The 23,536-nt window shown below is 31.6% G+C and overlaps 2 protein-coding genes and 1 long non-coding RNA gene across 3 annotated transcripts; 1 reads left to right on the top strand and 2 right to left on the bottom strand.

Moving 5' to 3' along the window:
• Positions 1-1,787: 1,787 nt before the first annotated feature.
• On the top strand, positions 1,788-8,473 carry LOC107935549 (CO(2)-response secreted protease). Its single transcript, XM_016868178.2, has 11 exons — positions 1,788-2,269; positions 2,350-2,432; positions 2,523-2,620; positions 2,877-3,038; positions 5,428-5,539; positions 5,639-6,176; positions 6,264-6,364; positions 6,444-6,686; positions 6,838-6,952; positions 7,424-7,637; positions 7,712-8,473. The coding sequence occupies exons 1-11, from the start codon at positions 2,090-2,092 to the stop codon at positions 8,260-8,262; spliced, it is 2,397 nt and encodes a 798-aa protein (XP_016723667.2). The 5' UTR covers positions 1,788-2,089; the 3' UTR covers positions 8,263-8,473.
• A 651-nt stretch (positions 8,474-9,124) lies between these two features.
• On the bottom strand, positions 9,125-13,613 carry LOC107935482 (sulfoquinovosidase). Its single transcript, XM_016868096.2, has 8 exons — positions 12,497-13,613; positions 12,289-12,421; positions 11,889-12,104; positions 11,569-11,724; positions 11,173-11,425; positions 9,918-10,318; positions 9,728-9,844; positions 9,125-9,622 (listed from the first exon to the last, which is right to left on the bottom strand). Exons 1-8 carry the CDS (start codon positions 13,471-13,473, stop codon positions 9,287-9,289), a joined length of 2,589 nt encoding a protein of 862 aa, XP_016723585.2. The 5' UTR covers positions 13,474-13,613; the 3' UTR covers positions 9,125-9,286.
• Positions 13,614-14,556: 943 nt separating this feature from the next.
• On the bottom strand, positions 14,557-15,631 carry LOC121225489 (uncharacterized). Its single transcript, XR_005923368.1, has 2 exons — positions 15,566-15,631; positions 14,557-14,991 (listed from the first exon to the last, which is right to left on the bottom strand). It is a non-coding gene; the product is annotated as an uncharacterized lncRNA (long non-coding RNA).
• Positions 15,632-23,536: the final 7,905 nt, after the last annotated feature.

The raw sequence follows: 23,536 nt of genomic DNA, 5'->3' as shown, positions 1-23,536 counted from the left end.
TGATAATGTTCTAGCTTCAGATTTTGATTTTAATTTCAATTCGATTTTTGATAATAAGTCTTCTCTTTTAACCAATAAGTTGGTTATAGTGAACTATATGAGTAAATTAATTGCAGGAACACTCAAATTAACTCTTATTGAATGAAAAATCATGAAGTGCGCGTTCGTGGTTTAGCTAATGTGACGTCTGGCAAGATTGTATGTGATTGCAAAAAAGATTTTTGCGGTTAATGAGAGTGGAAGAAGGCGAAAGAGTGACACTGGATCTGGTTCAGTAGGTGTTCTATTTTTATTTGTTTGGATTCATGTGGTGCTTGTTAAGATTAGCTGTTGATTGTGTTTACGAAGATATCTTTCTTGTGTTTGGATATTCTCCAATTTTATAATTTTGTTTCGAGATCTTTTAATAAAAATCTCAGTAACGATTGCCATTGTCATCTTAAACTTTTTTTGACAAGTTTGAGGAGGTTGTAGAAGTCCCCATCGTGTTATCGAGAATGATATTTGCTCGTTGCCTTTCTTTGTTCACTAGCTTGCAAGACGAGATTTGAAGATCTTTTAGCTCGGATAGGCGAAGAATGAGCATCTTTAAGGTAGTTTTAAAACTTTTGCAAACAAGGTAGAATTTGCTGTCTTCATTCCGTACGGTAGCATCTGCCGTATTACCATTGGTGCTCTTGTTAATATGGATACAAAGAGTCTAGCTAGTGTTGTTGTTCCTGTTTCCAACGATTTCACAAGTGGTCGCACCACAAAGGTAAAGACGTGATGTTTCCTTAGCCAGTTATGTTATTGAAGGAAGATAGTACAAATGACTCAAAGTCTTTTATTTTGAGGATGCACCTATTACATTCGCTTAAATTTAATATTTTTGTGTATAATTCACACACTATTTCTAAGAATAAATTGTTGTTCTCAGACTACTAGCAGGTAATTTTCGCGATTCAATCTCATGACATAAATATAAGATGATTACTCTTAACCAATGAATCAAACAATAGTATTTTTTTTATATATATTAACCTTATGGATTCTTCTCCATGTGGAAAATAATCAATACTTTACATCTCATATTTCTTTCCTTAAGGCTTCTACCCAACATTCCTAGACTGGATTGCTTGTATTTCAAGGCCATTTGATTCCTCTAACTTTTTAAAGTTATTTATTTTTCTATGGAAGTCCAAAATTTCATTCACCGACATCCACATATATGAAGTGTGCTTTTAAAAGGCAATCAAATAGGTGTTTTTCATTTTTGCCATTTCCTTTTATTGGAACCCTTTGATTTATTTAATTCAATGTAATAGGAAATTTAGGTCAAATTCTGGTATATTTATTATGCTAAAATTTGATATTTAATTTAATTTGATATTTAATTTAAGTAGTCTATCTTCCCAAAATGGAACAATTGTCATTTAGTCCTTTTATAGATAATAAAATTACATGTTAATATATATAGTAAGATTGTACTTTGACCTTAAGAATGAAAAGAAATATGTCTAATCCCCTAAAAATAATGAAATCATAAGTTAATATATTTTTGTTGTTGCTCACATACACATGCTGATAAATACATAGACATAGAGAAAAGTTTAAATAAAAATAAATGTATATGTACCATACATATATCTGTATCTAAGGGCAAATGGAGGGTGAGGGTCTTGCCCTACTTGGTCATTTGGTCTAACTGCTCTTTTAGTTCCTCGTAAATCTAAAAAGTTCAATTTAATCCTTTTTAGGCCTCCCAACATATTTTAATTTTATCTCGACCCCTTGTCTTGTGTGGATAGGAAATCCTATTGACTTGTCCACCATAAAGGGATATGATTGGAAGCAGCACAGAGTTCCAAAATGGCAGGGAAAATTCTTGTTATTTGTGGAAAGAAGAAGAGAAAGAATGTTCTCCAGATTTTCTTGGAAACCAAACAAAACTTAGTAGTTGTTTCATTATTTCAAGCACTTATTATGACCTTACTACTCAGCACTGTTAGTTTTAAATTTAATTTTCTTACTCTTCATTTATTTAGTTTAATTGGAACAAGCAAACAGTTGTGTAAAAAAACAATCCCACATAAGAATAATATCAAAGATGCTTTCCTCACAGCTCAAGTTTCCATGTGCCAAAAAGCTCTCACACAGTCCCTATAAATACACTGAATTCATCCTTGCAAAATCCACAACCAACACCATTACCATAATGTCTTATCTGCTGCAACTCTTGTCTTTTTTTCTCATCATCTCTTCAGCTGCATCAATCCAAACCCCGAAGGTATGTTATGTTCTGTCTCTGCACTGAAATGTGTATACATATAATGTCATATTTGATAGTTGTGGGTGCTGTGTTTGTAGCATTATGTTGTATACATGGGAAGCTCAGCTGGTGAAACTGCAGAATCAGATCATCCGCAATTACTGTCCACAGTAATTCCAAGGTTTCATTACATGATCAGTCACTCATGACCGTTCATTCATTCATTCATTCATTCATCTACTGAAATATTTTTGGTTACTTTTTCGGGTAGGGAGGAAAGAGAAAGGATTTCAATTACAAATCATTATAATCATGCATTGAGAGGATTCTCTGCAATGCTTACTGATGATGAAGCTTCTGAGTTGTCTGGTGAGTCCCCCCTTTTAGCCTTTACCTTTTCTAATATATATATGTATATAGCTGTCACTTGTCTGGCTTGCTATGTTTTACCTTTTGTCCTTATTTACTTCTGCTATTTTGTTTCTTCTTCAAATTTGGAGATGCCTATACCTCCAATCTCACCATTTATTTATGCTTTGTATTTTACGTTATAGTTGATCGCATATATGTTTATAATTGTGATTTTCTTAAAAAAAGTAGATCAATAATGTAAATGTGAAAACAGGACGAAATGGGGTGGTATCGGTTTTTCCCGATTCAATTCTTCAGTTACATACAACACGATCGTGGGATTTCTTAGACGACAACTCAAACCCTAAGTTGAATCATGGATCATATCTGCCTCATAAATCTACTTATGATGTCATTATTGGCATGATCGATACAGGTACCTTCACTTTTCTTTTTTCTATTTATATTAGACATAATGAAACTTTTAAAATGAAAAAATTGATTGAAACTTTACAAGCATGTGAGGCACTTTACAGAAAGGAAAAACACACACACACACACACACACACTAATCAATACATAGAGATTGCATTTATTTTTTCTCATACTTTATTGAAGACTAATAATTCCCCATTTTAGTTAATCTTCATCATGTTTGATTATTGTTGGTTTAAATTTACGAAAGTTTTGTGTATTCTTTTAAATTTTAAAATTCAATTCTACTTTAATTTAGAGATATTAAATTTTTGAAATTTTTTTATTATTATGCCAAAATTATGTGCATTTGATGGAAAATTGATAGGGATTGAATTGCTATAATTTTTTTGAAATGGACCAATTTGCTCAATATCAAAATTGAGAGGGGCCATAGAGGTGCTTTTACTAATAAACTACACTTATTGATTAAATATGTATAATGATTTGTTCGGCCCTTCAGCTTTATAAAAAAAATTATTTTAGCTATTCATTTAATTTTTAGCCCTTAAACTAGGGTTGTTTGTCAAAACACCCCAAAATAGATAAAAAAGTTAACATTTGTCAACTTTTGTTAACATGACAATCCATGTGTAGGCCACATCAACAATTAATTATTAAAAATAAAATTTTATATTTTTTAATTTTTTTTTCAGAATTTTTTACTTTAAAATTTTAATTAATTGTTGACATGTCATGTCAGTTAAGTTGATGGGCTTAATTAATTAGTGTTTTTTTAAAAAGGAAAAATTTATGTTTGGGTCGTCCAAAAATTTTCAAAGTGTTTTTTTTTGTTAAAAATTGATTTCTTTTATAGGATTCATAAAAATTTAATGATACTTTTAGTACCATTTTTAGTTTAATTTGGAAAACTATTTCAGAGTAATATCTAGATTTTAATTTGATAAAAATAAAGCTTAATAATTGCAATATTTAAGTATAAATAGTATTTAAATATTAATTAGGTAAAAAATAAACTTAAATACTTATAAAATTTAATGCAAATTAAACATTTAACTTATTTTATTTCTCCTAAATTTTGATGACCAAAATTATTTCAAGTTTAAAAATACCTTGTAGAAAGTAAACCGAACTTACTTTAAACATGTATATTTTATATAAATATCCCAACTCCATCTTATTAACACATCTTACTTCGACCGCATTTTAAAATTTAAATTTATACTTTCATTAAGAATAAAACAAAAAAACTTTAATTAATCTACCATTTCTAAAAGTAATGGTCATGATTGAGCAAAAGAATCCCTAAAAATATTCCCTTAATCATAATTTTTTTGAGGGGTTCATTATTTGTTTGGAATGCATTCGAAAATAAAGCATTTTCACTAAATTTAGCACTTTATTTATGAAAATGACAAACTTTTTTGGGTTTAAAAGGGTTGATGTGATAATCACTTTTACATGGTGTGTTATAAACTCAAATCAACAAACCACAAAGTGGAGGGCAATCCCTTATTACAGATCTTAATCTATAGGATTTTAGGCCAAAAAGTAATAATATAAGAATGAGTGAGATGTTTGTTTGATTTATCTTAAATTAAGATTTTATTTTCTAATTTTGTTGAGATTTACACAAAATTTATGAGGTGGGAGTGTTTTGTCGAATGCCATTTAGGGTTTGAGTTCAAACCCTGCCAATGGCATATAGCCACCATTTTATGGTAGGTGACCGTAAGCTGTGCATGATTCAATTTGACAAGGGGCTCTTACTCCGTAAACCCTGCATGGCTCTTAATAAAGTTAGGAGACAAAATTTTAATTCGGGACAAATATCAAACGTGTTGAAGGGTTCATCAACTTCGCAAGAACAAACACCTTAAAGGCTTCTTTTAAAAGAGACTGAAATCCCTTAACAATTGGAAATTTGACTCTGACTCTAATTAATCATATTAATAACACTAGATTATAACACACTCACGACATGGGTGAATAATTCTATGTAACAAATTTATAAGAAATTGACATAAAAATTTAACATAATTTTGCTATTGAAAGGGAAAATTGAGATATTTAAGATGTTTTGGATTCAAAGTTGATGATTTTCATATTATATACTTTAAAATTCGGTTAATATGTGTCATTAATTTAATCAAAGACATTATATATAGTATAGATTACACTTCTTATAATTGAACATAGTATGTTGAAAGATAACTAAAGAATTATGCAAACTGCATGTTGAAGTTCAAATATATATATGTGAAAAAAAAAACTAGTTTTACATTTTTATAATTTCATAGATAATTGATAATATAGTAGCAATCCTCGAGCACATAAAATTATTTGAATACACAGGTTTAGGTTTATTATTAAATTTGATTTTATTTCAGGAATTTGGGCCGAGTCTCCAAGTTTCAAAGATGAAGGAATGGGAGAAATACCTAAAAGATGGAAAGGAGTTTGCATGGAGGGACCAGACTTCAAAAAGTCTGATTGTAATAGGTCATACATACTTACATACATACATACATACATATTTATTTGATAAAATAAGCTTTGAAATTATTGTTGACGATATATATATATGTCTTGTGATTCCAGGAAGTTGATAGGGGCAAGATACTACAATGTAATGCACGCATCTAATGGAAACAACACAACACAAATGAGAGTTGACAAATCTCCAAGGGACACTGTTGGCCATGGAACTCACACTGCTTCTATTGCAGCTGGTGCCATAGTAGCCAACGCTAGTTACCATGGCTTGGCTCAAGGTACTGCTAGGGGTGGTTCACCCTTTTTTAGGATTGCAGCCTATAAGGTATGTTCCGAAGACGGTTGTCCCGGTTCCACCATATTAAAGGCAATCGACGATGCCGTTAAAGACGGTGTCGATATCATCTCCATTTCTATCGGGACGAGTGCTTTCCTCCAACCTAACTTCTTGAAAGATCCTATTGCCATTGGAGCATTTCATGCAGAACAAATGGGGGTCATGGTGGCCTGTTCAGGTGGCAATGAAGGACCTGATCCTTTCACTGTTACAAATGCAGCACCATGGATTTTCACTGTGGCAGCTTCTAATATTGATAGGGGTTTTCACTCTAAGGTGCTTTTAGGAAATGGAAGAATCTTTCAAGTAAGACGCTCCATGTGTTTGTGTGTGTGTGTGTGTGTATATATATATATAGAAAACATTTTGATTTTGATTATGTTGTGCTGAAAGGGGTCTGCCATTAATTTTTCGAACCTCACTCGAACCGAGACATATCCACTTGCATATGGAAAGGACATTGCTGCTAAGTACAGTCCAATACCAGAAGCAAGGTAAAAAACATTGTTTGAGTTAATATGTTTGATTGGTAGCCATTGTTGCAATGGAATTTTGCTTTGTGTTACATTGCAGGAGTTGCTATCCTGGATCATTAGATCCGGAAAAGGTGAAAGGGAAGATAATTGTTTGTTTCGACGGTTTCCCTGTCGTGTCGAGGACAATCAAGAAACTCGTAGCCGAAGATGCCAAAGCTAAAGGATTGATATTGATCAATGAAAATGATGAAAGTGCTCCATTTGATTCAGGACCATTTCCATTCACTGAAGTTGGAACTACTATAGGATATAAAATTCTCAAGTACATCAACTCTAACAAGTAAGACCATGATTTTAGTTTTTTGAATATGCCTTGAAGAACAAGGCATGTTTTGATAGTCCTAAGTTGTTGTTTTTTAATGCCTTGAAGAACAAGGCATGTTTTGATAGTCCTAAGTTGTTTTTTTTTTCTCCCATTTATGTTATGATAGGAACCCATCTGCAATTATTCTTCCTACAGTTGAAATTCCAGGAATTAAACCAGCACCCGTGGTAGCATATTTTTCATCAAGAGGTCCTAGTGTACTAACAGAAAACATTCTCAAGGTACACACACATATATATATTTCTGTATCATATCAATAGGCAAAAGTACCATGAAGGCCCTTGTATTAGGGTCAGATTGCATTTTTCTTTCTTTACTTGAAAAATGCGTAAATTAGTCCCTATATTTTAGACCAAAAAGTAAATTGGTCATTTTTGTTGAAATTTTTATCCATTTGTACTGTTAAAAATTAGTGTCGTTAATAGAATAACCAAACAATGACATTGGCATGTCACGTGTATCTCATACTGATGCACAGCGACTAGTTTTTAACAATAAAAATAGATGGAATTTCTAATAGGATGAACAATTTACATTTTAATCTGACGTACAGGGATTAATTTGCTCATTTTTTGAGTAAAAGGGGTAAAATGCAATCTAACACCTTATACGGGGGCTTCCATTGTAATTTTCCCCTCATCAATACTGAAAAGCTTGAAATAAACATGAGGTTTTTTTTCCCTTTCCTTTAGCCTGATATAATGGCACCAGGAGTTGCCATTTTAGGTGCAATAACTCCAAAAGACGAAGAAGAGAGTGCCTCGGATGGCGTGAAACCGGGCGGATATGCCCTAGAATCCGGAACATCAATGGCTTGTCCACATGTAACAGGGGCTTCAGCATTGGTTAAATCAGTACATCCTAAATGGACTTCTTCCATGATCAGATCGGCACTAATGACAACCGGTAACATTACATACTTTTATGTTAAAATCAATGCATGATATTCATGATTGAGACTAATGTTTGTCCTAATGCAGCAACTGTGTATGATAACATGAGGAAACCAGTGACGAACGGTTCGGCTTCTTTTGCCACCCCGCACGAGATGGGAGTTGGAGAAATAAGTCCAGTTAAAGCCCTTAATCCGGGATTAGTCTTCGAAACAACAACCGAGGATTACCTAAGATTCCTTTGTTATAACCGATCCCCAGAGAAAACGATACGTTCCATGTCGAAAACGAAGTTCAAATGTCCAACGAAATCCTCTGATGATCTCATTTCCAACATCAATTATCCATCAATCTCCATAAGTAAACTAGAAAAAAGCATAGGGTTCTTAACTATTAAAAGAAGTGTTACAAATGTTGGACACCCAAATGTGACATATACTTCCACTGTGCAAGCTCCCATGGGAATGAAAGTGAAGGTTATACCCAAAAAGATCACATTTTTAGAGAATGTAAAGAGGGTTTCTTTCAAAGTGTTATTTGATGGCAGTGAGGCTTCAAGTGGATATAACTTTGGGTCTATAACATGGTCTGCTGCTCAATATTCTGTTCGTACGGTGTTTGCAGTGAATGTTGAGTGATAAAATGATATTGTAAGAATACTAAGAAATAGAAATTAAACAAGGTTTTTGATGTTAGGCAAAGTGGTGGTGATACATGTAGTTTGGTGAAAACATTCACTTTGTATTTCAAGTTTTGTATGTGATTCATTCTTGTATGAATTCAAACATCTAAGACATTTCTTATAGGGTTAACTATACGAAATATTTAAATAAAGGTTAAATTTTACTATTGGTCCTTGTACTATGCGTAAGTTGTGAATTTAATCTCTATATATTTCGATTTTAGTCATTTTCAATTCTGTACTTTTAGAATTTTAAAATTTTAATTTTGACCAAATTGTAGCTATTAAATTCATTAAGTTATAATATTTTCAAATTTGATGCGGTAAATATATTATTGCATGTGTAATACTATGTCAGCAGGAGCAAAGCCAAAAACTTTTTAACGGGACCAAGATTAAGTTATATATTTTATTGAGAGCTAAAGTGCATTTTCATTATTGTATTGACTTATATCTTTATGATTTTCAAAAAGACTAAATCAAAATTTTAGCACTTTGGGGGCCAAACTATAATTTTTTCATATATTAATTTAAGCTTTTATAAACTTCGGGGGACTAAAACAATAATTTTCTATTTTAGGGAGACTTACATGTCAGCTTACTCTTCCTATATATTACTCAAAAAAAAAAAACCTCAACTCAGCAAACATGTATTAAATCTACAACTTTATGCATAATACATTTCTAAAAGAAGAATTTCTACCATTTGGTTAGAACTAAAATTTCAAAATTCGAAATTAACTAACTTAAAAAGTATAGACTCAAATTAAACCCACAACTTACATTCAAAGTACAGGGTCTAACAGCACAATTTGACCTTAAATGAATAACCTGGATTCTTTATTTCCATTTCGTGTAAAGTGACCCCACTTAGAGAATATGCCATTGGGGTTTACATTTATGCTTTTTCTTTGTTTTGAATTTATAGAATGAAAATAGACGGCATATATATACAAATTACAACGAGTTTCAACAGCGGCTTACAAAATATCAAAATTTTTCAGGTTTCTTAGAAAAGTTTCTCCGACTATAGAGCCAACCTTAACAAATACAGCAGGATAGCCTAATGGAGCTTCAACCCAAGCTTGACAACCTTGTTTTTGGTATGATTTTCCGGTCCAAATATGTTGCCAACTACAAGTTTCTCCTACTGGGAAATGAACTTTGACATTTTTCTTACCTTTGTGAAGAACAGGAACCACTAGGATCTCACTGCCTACCAAGAACTGCTCGTAACTTAAGCTTTGAACCCTCTCGTCATTTGGGTAGTGAAGAAATAGGTGACGGCAGACAGGTGATCCCTTTCGAGCCGCTTCCTATTTGTTTTGTGTACAACGAAGACAGCAAGAGGTTTGTTAGATCATTACATATGTTGCTTGTTGCATCATTGCACATATAACTTGCTTGTTTCTGGCATTTACCTTTACGAGTTCGACTCTGTAAAACTTCCAAGCTTTGTACACTTTAGCAAAGCGTGCAAAATGTGATAACGTTTTGTCATTGGAGTAAAATTGACTGTTGCACCAAGGCTTGTTTCCCTACCAGAAGAAACATTGATATCAGTTACTAACAATATCGTGTTTCGATATTTCAGGATGGACTTTGACTTACCTCATGAGTACGGAAAATTATGGTGAATGCATTTAGCTCCATCCATCTCAAAAGCAACTCTTCAGTTCGACAGTACCTAATAAAAGGTAAGTTCATGGTACAATAGCCTCCGATATCACTATGGTTAAAAGCATAACCGGAAAGTCCACTGCTCAATAGGGCAACAACAGAACTCTTTATACCATCATTAGCTTGCCAGCTTACCATTTGGTCCCCTTCCCAAAACAGCATTCCCCATTTTGGACTATCCCTGAAACCAGCCCTCATGAAGAAGACCAAGTCCTCTTGGGGATCTTCTCTTTCCTTTCCCGTGCAATGACTTTTCCATTCTTCCACAAATTCTCGATTTATTTGAGCCCATAGTTCTGGATATCTGTTATGAGCAGCAATAGGATCTTCACCTGAAATGAATGAGTATATCCTTATTGATATAGTTCAACAGGAAAACAGTAGGAATAAAGGAGAGGAGAGGGGCTAGGAAAAGAGGAAAGTAACAGTAAAAGTACCACGAGGCCCCTGTACTAGGATTAAGATTGTATTTCACCCCCTTTACTCGAAAAAAGAGGAAATTAGTCCTTATATGTTAAATCAAAGAGCAAAATAGTCCTTTCTGTTAAAATTTTCATCCACTTGTACTATTAAAAGCTAGTATGGTTGATGAACCACATGTACATCACGCTAATGCACAGGACAATTTTGAATAATAAAAATGGATAAAATTTTTAACAGAAGTACCACTTTGCTCTTTGATCAAACATAGAGAGACTAATTTGCACATTGTTTTAGTAGAGGGGGCAAAATGTAATTTGAGTCCCAATACAGGGGCCTCCATCATACTTTTACCAGAAAAAAAGCATCATGTAAACATCTGGCCTGCTGAGGAGATTATACAAGCAATTTCCTGACGACAAACTTTCATGTTTACTACAAGAAAGAACGCAATTGATTTGAGGATGTTGACCACAGAATGGCTATAACACTTTGCAAAAGGACCATTTACTATGCTTGTTATTAAAATTGAAGGGAAATTTCCTATGGTGTGATCTAATGACATTTCTGGAAGTCACCATGGGAAACGATAGCCAACTAAAATCTTGAAACATTGTAGTTTAGTTTTGAGATGACAAACTAGCTTGGAGATGATTGAAGTCATTGCCACCAAAAATGATAGAGCATATAGAGTGGACTGGTAAATGTATAGCTTACTTATGCTTCAATATAAGAAGACTAGTTCAAAAGCAGTTGAGATTGAAACCTGAATAGAGTACAGCATCCACAGGCAGACCTTCACCAAAATCAGCCATCCATCCTCGAACTCCATCATCCACCATTTCCTGTAAAATTTGCTTGAACCAATTTGCAGTGAGTGGGTGAGTCAAGTCCAGCATTCCTACATCAAACGCTGTATTTGGAACCATGTATGGTTCTCCATGATCATCTTTCACCAAAATGTCTAGCTCTTTCGCTTCCTCAAAGAGATTTCGCCTTTTGTTTGGCTTCTCATCCATCTGTAAAACGAAGATAAAGTCTCAAATAAGGCTTCAAGCTTTATATCAGTTATCAAACTACAGTGTAGTGCTTTATAAAAGATAAGTGTGCATATTTAGCTTAATCATAGCTATGGCTTTGCCAAAAGGAAGCAAAGAAGCACCAGTGCTAAACAAGGATTGCAGTATGTCATCACTTTGATGTAGTGTTTGCTAAGATCTTTAACCAACTGTTGCCATCCAGGATACCTTGTTACATCCACTTCCCAGTTCCACCATAATTGTGATCCGATAAAGGTTTCCCTTTGCCCCACCCAATCCTACAACACAAAAGCTTCAAATCAAACTGACAGAAAACTTGTATTTAGAGTTCTAATTTTAATAATGTTTCTTTGAACAGACCAAAGTTTTCTTTTCAAATCATCTCATACCATAATTGTGGTTTTCTGTCAGTTTCAGTATTGAACAAAGGCAAGTGCATTACCTGCAACCAAAATGCTGAAATGGGAACCTTATAAGTTCTCAGTTTATCCCAAACACGGCGTACAGTTTCTGTACCCCCTTGCATGCCAACTACTGCACCAGATATCACCCATTCAGGAAGCTCGGGAGGCCTTCCAATGGCTTCCGTGAAGTGTTCAATGATCTCCAAAGGCGAGTTTCCATGTAGTATCCTCCCTTGCATTCCATTTCCATGTATCTGCAAGCTCCAACATACAGAAAATAGAAAACTTCATGTTTTAAAATCCGAATGAGCCTCAAAACAATCTAATTCCTTAACAGCTTTATAACATTCATTAACCTCAAGCACACACAAGATTCAGTATCACTTGTTTCATAAGCAAATAGAGTACAGTTTCATGATGAACTGTATTGAAACATACCTGTAATTGGACCCTATCATGTTGAGTAAGATCGAATACAGAATAGTTGTATTCTTCCAAGTAAAGAGACCTCATTTTGGATGTCATATAGAAAGGTGAAGGAGCATAAGTAGTGCTCCAGTCTCCACCAGCTCTACAACAAAGAAATTTCATTTTTGAGAATTAAAAGCCTAAACCTTTTAAATGATTAATAGCAAAGCAATCTTACCTATAGCTAACCAAGTTAGCAGCAAAAGTAATAGGTTGATCTCCTCTTCCAATACCTTGTTCTTGAACAAAAATAGGTACCCTTTTACCCTTAAAATCCATGTGAGAAAATTGCTCACCAAAACCAAAAAATCTCTCGTTTCTTTCACTTGCATAGGTTAAACAAACCCTATTGAATTCTAAGGCAGTTTCTACAACATTGGATTCTCCTAGTTCCTCCTCTGATGAAGAATTTATGGACAACCCTTTTGTCCTTGTAAGGAACCAACACCATCCAAGTTTCCATTTTCGTTGCCGCCTTAGTTTCCTCCTTAAACGGCGGTACCTTCCTAATGATGTTGAAGGTGAAGCTTTGGGGTGATGATGAAGCTGAAATTTTGGTTGTCCAATTTTGACTTTGAATCCAATTTGGTTATTTTCCTTTTGATCAAACAAAACCCAATACCTTGCTGAAGCAGACCTATAAATGCTTGAACTTTGAAGCCATTTCTTTGTCCTTTTGCTGAAAATATGCCCTGTTATAATCAAAACAGGGGAATCTGCAAATTTGGAATTCGTTTTAAGGTGATCTAAATCCAAATAATCAAGTTGAAAGTCATCAAATTGATTGATCAAAATAATATTTTCAATACTCTGATGATAACAAACCAAGTGAACATCTCTATCTTTGATAGCAAAAGATCCCCTGCTTTCTTCCACCTCTGTTTCAGCCATGGCTGCTGATATAAATGCTTGTCCAGGGATAGTGGACCATAATGACTTTGAAGGGTGTGAAAGGTGAGAAATTGAGAGATACCCACCATTTTGGGTGCTCCAAAGAAGCTGAAAATCCTTGCCAAGAGGGGAATTTTGGTTGGGAGGTAGTGTTTGGGAATTGATGAAGAGGTTACCTTGAATGAAGGGGAGAGATGTTGGTGTGGAAGGGAAAGGGTTGTTTAGATGTCTGTGGTGCTTTTTAGTGATCTTAAGGGTTGACATATTTGAGTCTAAGGGTGAGTTGCGATGTTCATGGAATATTTGTTTATTTATAGATTTTATTTTTGTTTTTTTTTGTCTGGAAAATATTTCCTTTTCGGGTTAATCAGAAATTTTGGTTTTTCTAAAGAAAATAATAACACCAAAAAGAATCTTGAATATATACTAGAAAACGGTTAATATTCATCTTGAATTTGAATCTAGACTACTATCTGATTCATTCAAAATTAATTTTTTTATTAAGTTTATATGTTTTTAGTTTTTAATAAAATATTAGGTTTTTTATATTATTATTTTAAAATTAAGAAATATAAAATATTTTTTCATCAAGAATGAACTTGGTTAATTTTTTATTATATATTTTTAGTTTTTTTATAAATTATCATTTTTATGTTATTGTTATTTTACAAAATATATGAAATATATAAATTAAAACAAATAAATTTATAAAAATATATACAATTAAAAATATAAAAAAGCATAAAATATTTTGAAAACATATAAACATATATGTTTTTAAAATTTAAAACATTATAAATTTATAAAAATCCATAAATATAAAAAAATTACAAATTTATAAAGTTATAAATGTGTATAAAAAAACATATGGACAAATGGTTGTCTAAATGAATCTAGACAACATTTGGTTTAGGTTCATTTTTTATATGAAAAAATATATTTTTTATTAATTTATATATTTTTAATATTTTTATTTTTATTTTATATCTTCTACGTGTCATGATGAGAGGCTATCACGTGTCACCATATGATTGGTTGACAGTGCCACATCAACACAAACTAACAATATTAGTGGGGAGGTACCAAAGTGTGCGACGAAATACAAGTTCAAATACTTACTAGGTTCAAAAAAAAGTTTAAGTATTAACTAAGTACTTTTTGACATGTTCAAATCTAATGTTTGGGTTTCGTGTTTGCCCCTTCCAACACTATTGTTTTCAAACAGTGAAAAAATATACAAATAAAGTATGCAGGGGATAAACTCGATTAAACAATGAACAAAGTGAAGAAAATAAGAATTGAAAAGATTGAACATGCAAATTTTACATGAAAAAATTCTTTAAAAGAGGATAAAAAGCCACACGCAAAATGAGATTTTACTATAATAAAAGATAGTACAAAATATGGAGAGAATGAAAAGAAAAACCCAAAGCCCCACAAGAAAATAACTTCAAAACAAAGAACAAAAATCTTTCGATCTAAAAAAATAGAGTAGCTAAGGCCTATTTAGCATATATGACTACAAAAACTCTAGGTTAATTAGAGTTTAAGTGGAAAACTAAAAATAGAGTTTAACTAGGAGAATAAAAGCCAAAATAAACTTTGGTTAAAATAAGAGGCATTCTCCGACAAATCTTCACATTGACTTGTATTTGGACCAACTCCCTTGCCAAGCCTTGTTACGGGCATAATTGATTCTTCATCAGATACTTACCAAGTCCAAGCAATGCTCGAACTTTGAGACTTGACGGCTCTTTGTCAACATATTGGTCAGATTGTGTTCTGTGCCAATTTTAAGAGTATAAACATCCCTGTAACACCCCTAACCCCAAACCGTCGCCGGAACAGGGTTACGAGGCATTACCGGACATATCAAACAATTTACAAATAATTCTAAATAAATAACCAACATATTAAAATACTTCATAAATTGTTATAAATTTGTACTAATTGATTTCATTCATTTTTTTTAAAAAATTTCGGCAGCATTTCAACTTATTTTTACATTAAACCCCTTGCAAAATTTCAAACATAACCAACCCAATTTCAGTATTTCAACCAAGGCATTTATATACTTAATCCTACTTGACATGTAGACATAACAACTTATCCTACTTGACATATAGACATAACAACTTAAGTAAATAAAATCCTATTATCATTTCTAATTAACACATAAAACTAACTAAGCCATTTCAACTTGATACCAATGCTAAAAAAAAACTTATACCATTTTTCTAATATAATCATCAAAACACATAATATCTTACTTTACAACAAAACTATATAACATGCCAAAATAACTATTATAAATCCTATGTACATGCCACTTTCTCTTAAAGGAAGAAAACATCACCAAAATCTTTATGTCGGAGTCGGGATTGTCCTGGATGCTGAACCGAGACACTAACCCCTTTTCAACTTGCGCACGGAAACAACCGTACGCTGAGTATTTTATACTCAGTGGTATTACTATAAATTAAACTATTTAATAATAATAAAATTTCAAATATTGACCATAGTCTTTAAAAAAAATCACTTTAAACTAAATATAAATATTCATATATCATTCCATAAATCTTAAATTTATATATTTAAATATTTACATACTAAATCAATTCATAATTTATATCATACATTCTTTATCATATTTTTCAATAGTGTCAAATCAACTAATCTCATTTTCAAATTTCCATTTCAATTATTTACCCTATTAACAAGGCTCGGACTCCGACAGATACGCGGATTCCACCCAAACACACCAAAATATCCAACCTAAACACACCCGGAATAATTTAAATCCTCCATAACACACCAGTATATCATAACCTCCCAAACACACCAATAAGGCATTTAATGCCTCTTCGGATAAACCGAAGCATTTAATAACATAGTCATCTTCTCGGCCGATCTACAAATCTCCTCATCACATCACAAATCCTATGGCATGCCATTTGTATCCAATCTAGTCTGATAAGTTAATAGGGTATTATTTTACTTTTCCTATTTCGAATTCATTTCCACAATAATTTCAAATATTCAATCAATACAAACCATCTATTATTTCAATTCACATATAATTCAATATACACATATTCTTACTTAATTTCAAATGTTAATACTTACCTTCCTTTAAATGTCTCATGAATACAATTTCAATATAGCATTTATTAAATAGATTAAGTTATAGTAATACAAACCCGGAATACGCGTTTACTCCTCAACGATCTTTTCTTTTCCTTTAGATGCTGATGCCTCGTTTTCCTTGTTAGCTACGAAAATAATAATTATTTTCACTTTTAATTATAATCATTAAAATAATAATAATTATATTAACAATAATAATAATATTTTTATTCAATTCCTACTTATTCCCAATTTAATTCTAACTAAGCTTATTTATTTTTCTAATTTAATTCACACTCTATTTCTATTCAAATTCCTTCTAAATCCAAATTTATCTACTAATTTTTCAGCATTTTTCACTAATTTCGAATTTTCCTCAATTTAATCCCTAAAATTCAAAACTTATAGTTTAGTTCACAATTTAATCCTTTTATCAACTCTAACTAGAAACTCTATCAAATAAACCCTCAATTTCATCATTTATTCAACATAAACCCTAATTTAAGGCTTTTTATAACTTAATCCCAATTATGTAAAACTTACAACTTAGTTCACAAATCATTCTTTTTATCTATTCTAACTAAAAATTCTATCAACTAAACCCCTAATTTAACAACTTGTTCAAAATGAATCATGTTCAAAAACCTATGAACTTCCATAACCTCCACTTAACTTCAACAAAATTTTGTTTTAAAGCTTTTAAAATATCAAAATGAAGAGGAAAGGGCTAAATTTAGCTTACCAATTAACTTGAAGCTTTAAATCCTTAATTTTCCCTTTTATTTTTCTTTCCCCTTTTCTTCCCCTGTTTTCGTCTCTTTCCCTGCTTCTTTTCTAGCTATTCTGTTTCTTTTCTTCTTTGTTTCTTTCTTTCTTTTACTTTATATCTTTTATTTTAACTAATAATATATTAAAAAAATCTTTTACTTATTAATTAAGCACATATTTATTTTTATTACAAGTGTACCCATGTAATTATTACTATTACACATGTCTTCAATATTTACCATACATTTGTCATCTTTTTTTTTTACTTATATAATAGAATACAATATAATATAATATAATATAATATATAATATATAATAAAATAATATATATAAAGCATAAAAATCTAAGATTTTTATCACTTTACCGTCTCATTTCTTATTAATGGCTTAATTGCCATTTTAATCCTTTTTTTATTAATCTATAATTCAACTTTTACCCCTAGATCAATTTAGTCCTTTTTTCTTAATTTCTCTTAATTAAACTAAATTCACCCAATTAATACCTAATTAAACACACAACTAGTCTAATAAATATATCTAATAATTATTTTCGAACTCAATTTACTAAGATGGAGGCCCGATAATGTACTTTTTCGGTGCTTGTGAATTTTGGGTCATTACAATCCCTTTGAATAATCACCTCTCGAAAAAAAAATGATAACGAATGTCTACGTGATTAGTTATTTCATAATGCATTTCATCTTTGCTAAGATGTATGACACTTTGACTATCACAATATACGACAATTGCCCCTTTTTCACTTACCAGTTCACTGAATAGGCCCCTTAACCAAATTACTTCTGTAATTGCCATGTATTCTGCTTCAGTAGTCGACAAAGCCATTGTAGCGTTATTAGGGTCATATTAAAATTTGATTAAGACATTTTAGCGTTTAAATAGTTAATTAGGTAAAAAGAATTAAATCGTAAAATTTGCAAAAGTTGGTTTTTATAAGTTAAAGGTACTAAAAGGTTAAATTAATATGGTTATAAGGGTTTTTATGGCAATTATGCCAAATCTTAGTGGCATACACGGTTAGTTCTTTGTTTAATTAATTTATATGTTATAATTTTATAATAATAATTAAAAACAAACTTAAAGGGAAGTAAAATAAACAAAGCACATTATTTTTTATTTTGTTTATTCTCATATTCTCCAAGCTGAAAACACCATTGTTGAATGGAGAACTTTTGTCCAAGCTTAATCTCTCATGCGTGGTATATGTTTGATGCCCGTTTTTAATAATTTTTATGTTTTTTAGCTCGTATTAGCTTAATCTATCTATCCCGGGGATCAATTTGTAAAATTTTTAAAAGTTTAGAGACTTGCCATGAATGAATTGGAAGTGTTTGAGAATCTAGTTGATAGATTATTGAGGTCGGTAGTTAAACATAAGTATTTTGTTAAGTGATTTTTGATGATTTTAATATTTAGGGACCTATTTGAGAGAATAGTAAAGTTTGTTGATAATAGTGTGAAATGATGAGAATTTTGGGCTATTATGGACCCCTAGGAAAATTGGTTAGCATGGATTTTCTTTAGCTATGGTTAAATTGTGAATTTTGGGTTTAAGGACCAAATTGCATTAAGGTTAAAATGTAAGGGAAATTTTGTAAATTGCTAATAAAAAGGGTCTATAAGTATAAATTATTTATATAATTGCTGGAAATGGATTAATTAAACAAGAATATTTATCTAGATCAAAAACGACTCAAGTAGACACAAATCAAGGAAAAGCTAAGGTTTTGGAGTGGTCGTTGACTTTATTTTTACAACTGTTTTTATCAAGTAAGTTCTATGAATGTTTTGGTTATAATTCATTATTAAATACTATTATTGATGTTTATATATATATATTCAAAATTACTGAAATAAGTTAATTTATGTTAACTATACTGAATGTTCTGAAATAATTTCGATGGGTCGAGTAAAAATTTCATACATGAGATTTCTATCTAAATTTCTGATTTGGACTGAGTTCATGCATGTGTTGCGGACTTGGATTTACATGTGACTCGAATTTAACCTGGACTGGTAATCCGTTGTCATTTAACATGTATACATAGCCCTGGCCAAGCTATTTTTCTAGGTTGTCATTGGTTTATCCTGCGCGAGTAATCTGACACCGTTATTTTGTATATGACTAGCTCTTACGAGCATTATCTATCTCTGGACTTATATGTTGAATACTTTTACAAATATCCATCGAAATAATAAAAATTATTTGATATGGAACCGTCTCAATAAAGTATAACAAGTTACGAATTCTATATATTCTTATGTTTAAACTATACTAGCTTGGAATTTCTGAATCATGTTGTGATAATATTGATACTTGAAATAGGTATATGTAAATTGATTTATGTAAGGAACAATTACAAAATGGCTATATGGTATCAAACTTTGAATGGAATGTGTCAGATATTATAGATTGAGTTGGATGAAGTGGTTGGTAAATATGCTATTTGAATGTTTTGCTATAGCATGCTCAAGTTTTATGTATACATGTGAACTCGCTAAATTGTCAGATTTGTTGGGGGTATAGGAAATGAACGAATTCATAAACTAGTTATTGAAATTATGCATGAAATGTACTGGATAGTTCAAACTTGGTAAGTTTAATTTTTGTTATATTCGAGCTTACTAAGCATTTATTTGATATCTTTGGCTTAAGGTTGTGATTATAAATGCTTTTGGTCATTTGGCTTAGGCCTTATGAATTTAACTTGAAATATGGTAAAATGGATGTGATGAAATAAATGATTTCGTATGTTAAGTATATCTTTAAGGTATTAACTTGATGGTTAATATGTGTGTGACTTGTTGGATGATTAATTTGTGATACTTATAATGGTACATTGGTTAGGCACTTAGGTTGAATGTGTTGACATGTTTTAAGCTTATTCGAATGTGTTTTGAAGGTAAGTAAATGGTTGAAATTGGTTTGGATTTGTAACACCCCTAACCCACATCCATCATCGGAATAGGGTTTTAGAGCATTACCAAAGCTTATCGATCAAACAGACATAAATTACAAACATTTCTTATCATATTATATTTAGATAAAAAACCAATTAAACTCATACATATTGTCCCTTATTCGAGCCCTTGAGGCCCAAAATACGCATTAGAAACAAATCGGAACTAATTCAGAAACTTAGAGAATTTTTTCGAAAAATATTAAAAAATTTCAAAGCTGCAGGGTTCACACGGCCGTGTGGTCAGAACGTGTCTATACTCGTGTAACTCTCTGGCTTGGGTCACACGACCAAGCAACACGCTCGTGTGCCAAATCGTGTGCCATTTCGAAATGGCCTCGCACGCCCGTGTGCTAGCCGTGTATCTCACACGGCCCCGTCACACGCCCGTGTGTCTGGCCGTGTGGACTCAAAATGTACCTTAAACAACAAGTTTACCATTCCCTACAAGCTTGGACAATAAGCAACTCAAAAATCATTCGTTTAACCAATTTAAAACACAATCAAACACATCCAAATCATGTCAAAATAAACATCCTAGGTGCCTAAGCAATGTACCCTCATTGATACCACAATTATATCATCAAAACATATCGTCAAAGTATCATTCAAATCCAATTTATAAACATACCTAATTCCATCTATTTTGCACATCAATTTACCATAGCATAATATAGCTTCAACACAAACACCTATTTATATGTATATAACTAACTAATATTAAAATTATAACCTCATTACAATTAATTCAAAAAATATCTAATAGTTAGGCACCCTAGGTACATGCTGACACAAAAGGATAAACATCACCATATTTGAGTTCGGGACTGTTGTTGGATGCTGAATCCGGGATCAAAATTAAGTAACTATTTTGTACACAGAAAACAAAACTGTACGCTGAGTAAAACTCAATGGTATTTCTATATTCTGAATATTTAAAGATAAGAAATTACAAATATGCAATTGAAATATAAACACATATTAATATTTAATTATTACAACAATCATATCGTATTTCATTATACAATTGCGTTATCCATTCCATATTCATTTCATGAGTATATAACTCGTATATTCCATATATTTGCAATATATTTCACATTCTATTTTCATTTCACTATTTCACTTCCATTTCTCATACTATGCCATTTCAATATCAATTATAAAATTTTATTATTCATTTACCCCTATTAACACGACTCGGACTCGGACGGATACACGGATCCAACCAAACACACCAGTTTGGCACCCAGTGCCTCATCGAATTAATCCGAAGTAGTAAATTGAGACCCCGTATCTCATCGACTCAAAGTCGTAGAAATCCTTGAAATCTTCCAATCTTATGGCATGTCATCTATATCCGACTCAGTCCGATATAGTTAATGGGGTTTAATTTCACAATTCAAAAACAATTAATATCCAATATCAATTTTTCATATAATCACGTATACATATAAATTCAATTCAATATCAAAATATCAAATACTCATCTCAAGCACTTACCATAAACATTTAACCAAAATACAACAATTAATAACTAAGTTCGGATTATAGAAATACAAACCAAAAATTTCGAGCTATCCCTCGTCGACTTTATCTTTCCCCCTTTTTATTCGAGGGTTCTAGTACGACGCTAGCTACGAAATTAAAACAATTAAAATTCATCAATACAACATAATTTGATTTCATATTAAATATTTTAATTTTTACTCAATAATTGCCTAAATTCCAATTTAGTCCCTAAACCGAGACTAGTTTTTATTCTTCACATTTAATTATTTATTTTCATGCAAATTCTACTTTAAACTAAATTTAACTTCCTATTTTCACATAAATTCCTAAATTTCAAAATTTCACAATTTAGTCCCTATTACACAAAATTTACTATTTGTTCTACAATTTAATCCTTTTTCATTTCTAGCTTAAAAATCTATCAATTTAATCCCTAATACTAAAATTATTCAACATTGACAACACTTAAAAACTCAGTAATTTCTAAAATTTTGGCATGGGTCGAGTAGTATTTAACACCGAGATTCCAAAAACATAAAAATTACAAGAAAAATAGACTAAATTGACTAACTAATTAAACTTGAAACTTTGAAACCCATAAGGCCCTTCGTCTTTCTCCTTTCTCCCTTTTATTTTTCTTTCTTTATTTCTTTTCTTTTTCGTTTTACTTTGATTCCTTTTTCTATTTATTTTTATTACTTATTTTATTATTATAATATAATATATATACTTAAACATTACGATTTTATATTATAATATATATAATAAACTTACACATATTTTAGTCTTATGCCGCCTCATTTAATGTTAATGGCATAATTTCTCGTTTAATCCCTTTAATTATTATTTAATTTATAATTCAACTTTTATCCTATATGCAATTTAGTCCTTATACCTAATTACTCTTAATTCATGCAAATTCACTTAACCGAAACCTAATTAACTACACAAATAGCTTCGTAAATATTTTTAATAAATATTTACGAATTTGATTTATAAAAACAGAGTCCCAAAAATGTATTTTTTGACACTCACGACTATCGAGTCGTTACAAGATCGGCATTTAAGAAATGGACATTGTTTTTACTTATTTTGGAAGTCATTTTAGGTGCACACGGCTTGGGACACGAGCTGTCACACGGCCGTGTGCCACACACGGTCACACCATATGGCCGTGTGTCATTTTAATTTTAGGAGTAGGTCTGACATGATCTGGTACATGGCCGTGTGACCATATTTTGAATACTCACATGGGTGGCCATACGGGTCGAGACACGACTCTATGACCCATGTTTTGAATTGTACACAGTTTGGCCACACGACCATGTTTTTGAGCCACACGGTCTAGGATCTATCACACGACCTGACCACAAGACCGTGTGATCCCTATTTTCAAAATTTTTAGTTTTTTATATTTTTTTGATTTGTTTCAAATAAGTCCCTGATTGATTTTGAACTATTTTTAATACCTTGTGAGCTCGATTTAAGCCTAAATTTTTTATGTTATGATTAAATTTTGAATTTGAATGATTTATTGATGTTAATTATTTTTACACGTGACGTAACACTCTGTACCCTTGATCCGATGACAGAGACGAATTAGGGTGGTTACAGTTATTGAATATTATTAATTAAATTGCATAATTGTTTCTGTTTTGTTGCTACTGTTCTGGTTTGTACAGTAATACTTTGTAACCTTAATTCAGCGACGGAGACGGGTTAAGGGTGTTACAATTTTACATTTTATTCACTTTAGTCCCTATGTACAAAACTAATAGTTAAACTTTACAATCTAGTCCTTTTTTATAATCTAAGTTTAAGATTTATCAATTTAACACCAATTTCTTCAAGAAATCAACAATGGAAACTTTCAAAAACTTTAATAGTTTTACAAATTGGTACATGGGCTAGCTAAATCAAGCTTTCATGACCTCAAAAACA

This window comes from Gossypium hirsutum, chromosome D13 (assembly GCF_007990345.1).
Source record: "Gossypium hirsutum isolate 1008001.06 chromosome D13, Gossypium_hirsutum_v2.1, whole genome shotgun sequence".
NCBI lineage: Eukaryota > Viridiplantae > Streptophyta > Magnoliopsida > Malvales > Malvaceae > Gossypium > Gossypium hirsutum.
Note: the sequence above shows the minus strand (reverse complement) of the source record. Positions and strands in the feature narration are given on the sequence as shown.

What these genes read in the sequence shown, in the direction of transcription:
- LOC107935549 (XM_016868178.2), top strand. Translation starts at nt 2,090, where the DNA reads ATGCTTTCCTCACAGCTCAAGTTTCCATGTGCCAAAAAGCTCTCACAC. An exon ending in CATCAATCCAAACCCCGAAG is followed by an intron (nt 2,270 to 2,349) that starts GTATGTTATGTT and finishes CTGTGTTTGTAG; the next exon opens with CATTATGTTGTATACATGGG. An exon ending in AAAAAGTCTGATTGTAATAG is followed by an intron (nt 5,540 to 5,638) that starts GTCATACATACT and finishes TTGTGATTCCAG; the next exon opens with GAAGTTGATAGGGGCAAGAT.
- LOC107935482 (XM_016868096.2), bottom strand. Translation starts at nt 13,473, where the DNA reads ATGTCAACCCTTAAGATCACTAAAAAGCACCACAGACATCTAAACAAC. An exon ending in GCAATCCTTGTTTAGCACTG is followed by an intron (nt 11,426 to 11,568) that starts GTGCTTCTTTGC and finishes TTCGTTTTACAG; the next exon opens with ATGGATGAGAAGCCAAACAA. An exon ending in TAATTTTCCGTACTCATGAG is followed by an intron (nt 9,845 to 9,917) that starts GTAAGTCAAAGT and finishes TTCTTCTGGTAG; the next exon opens with GGAAACAAGCCTTGGTGCAA.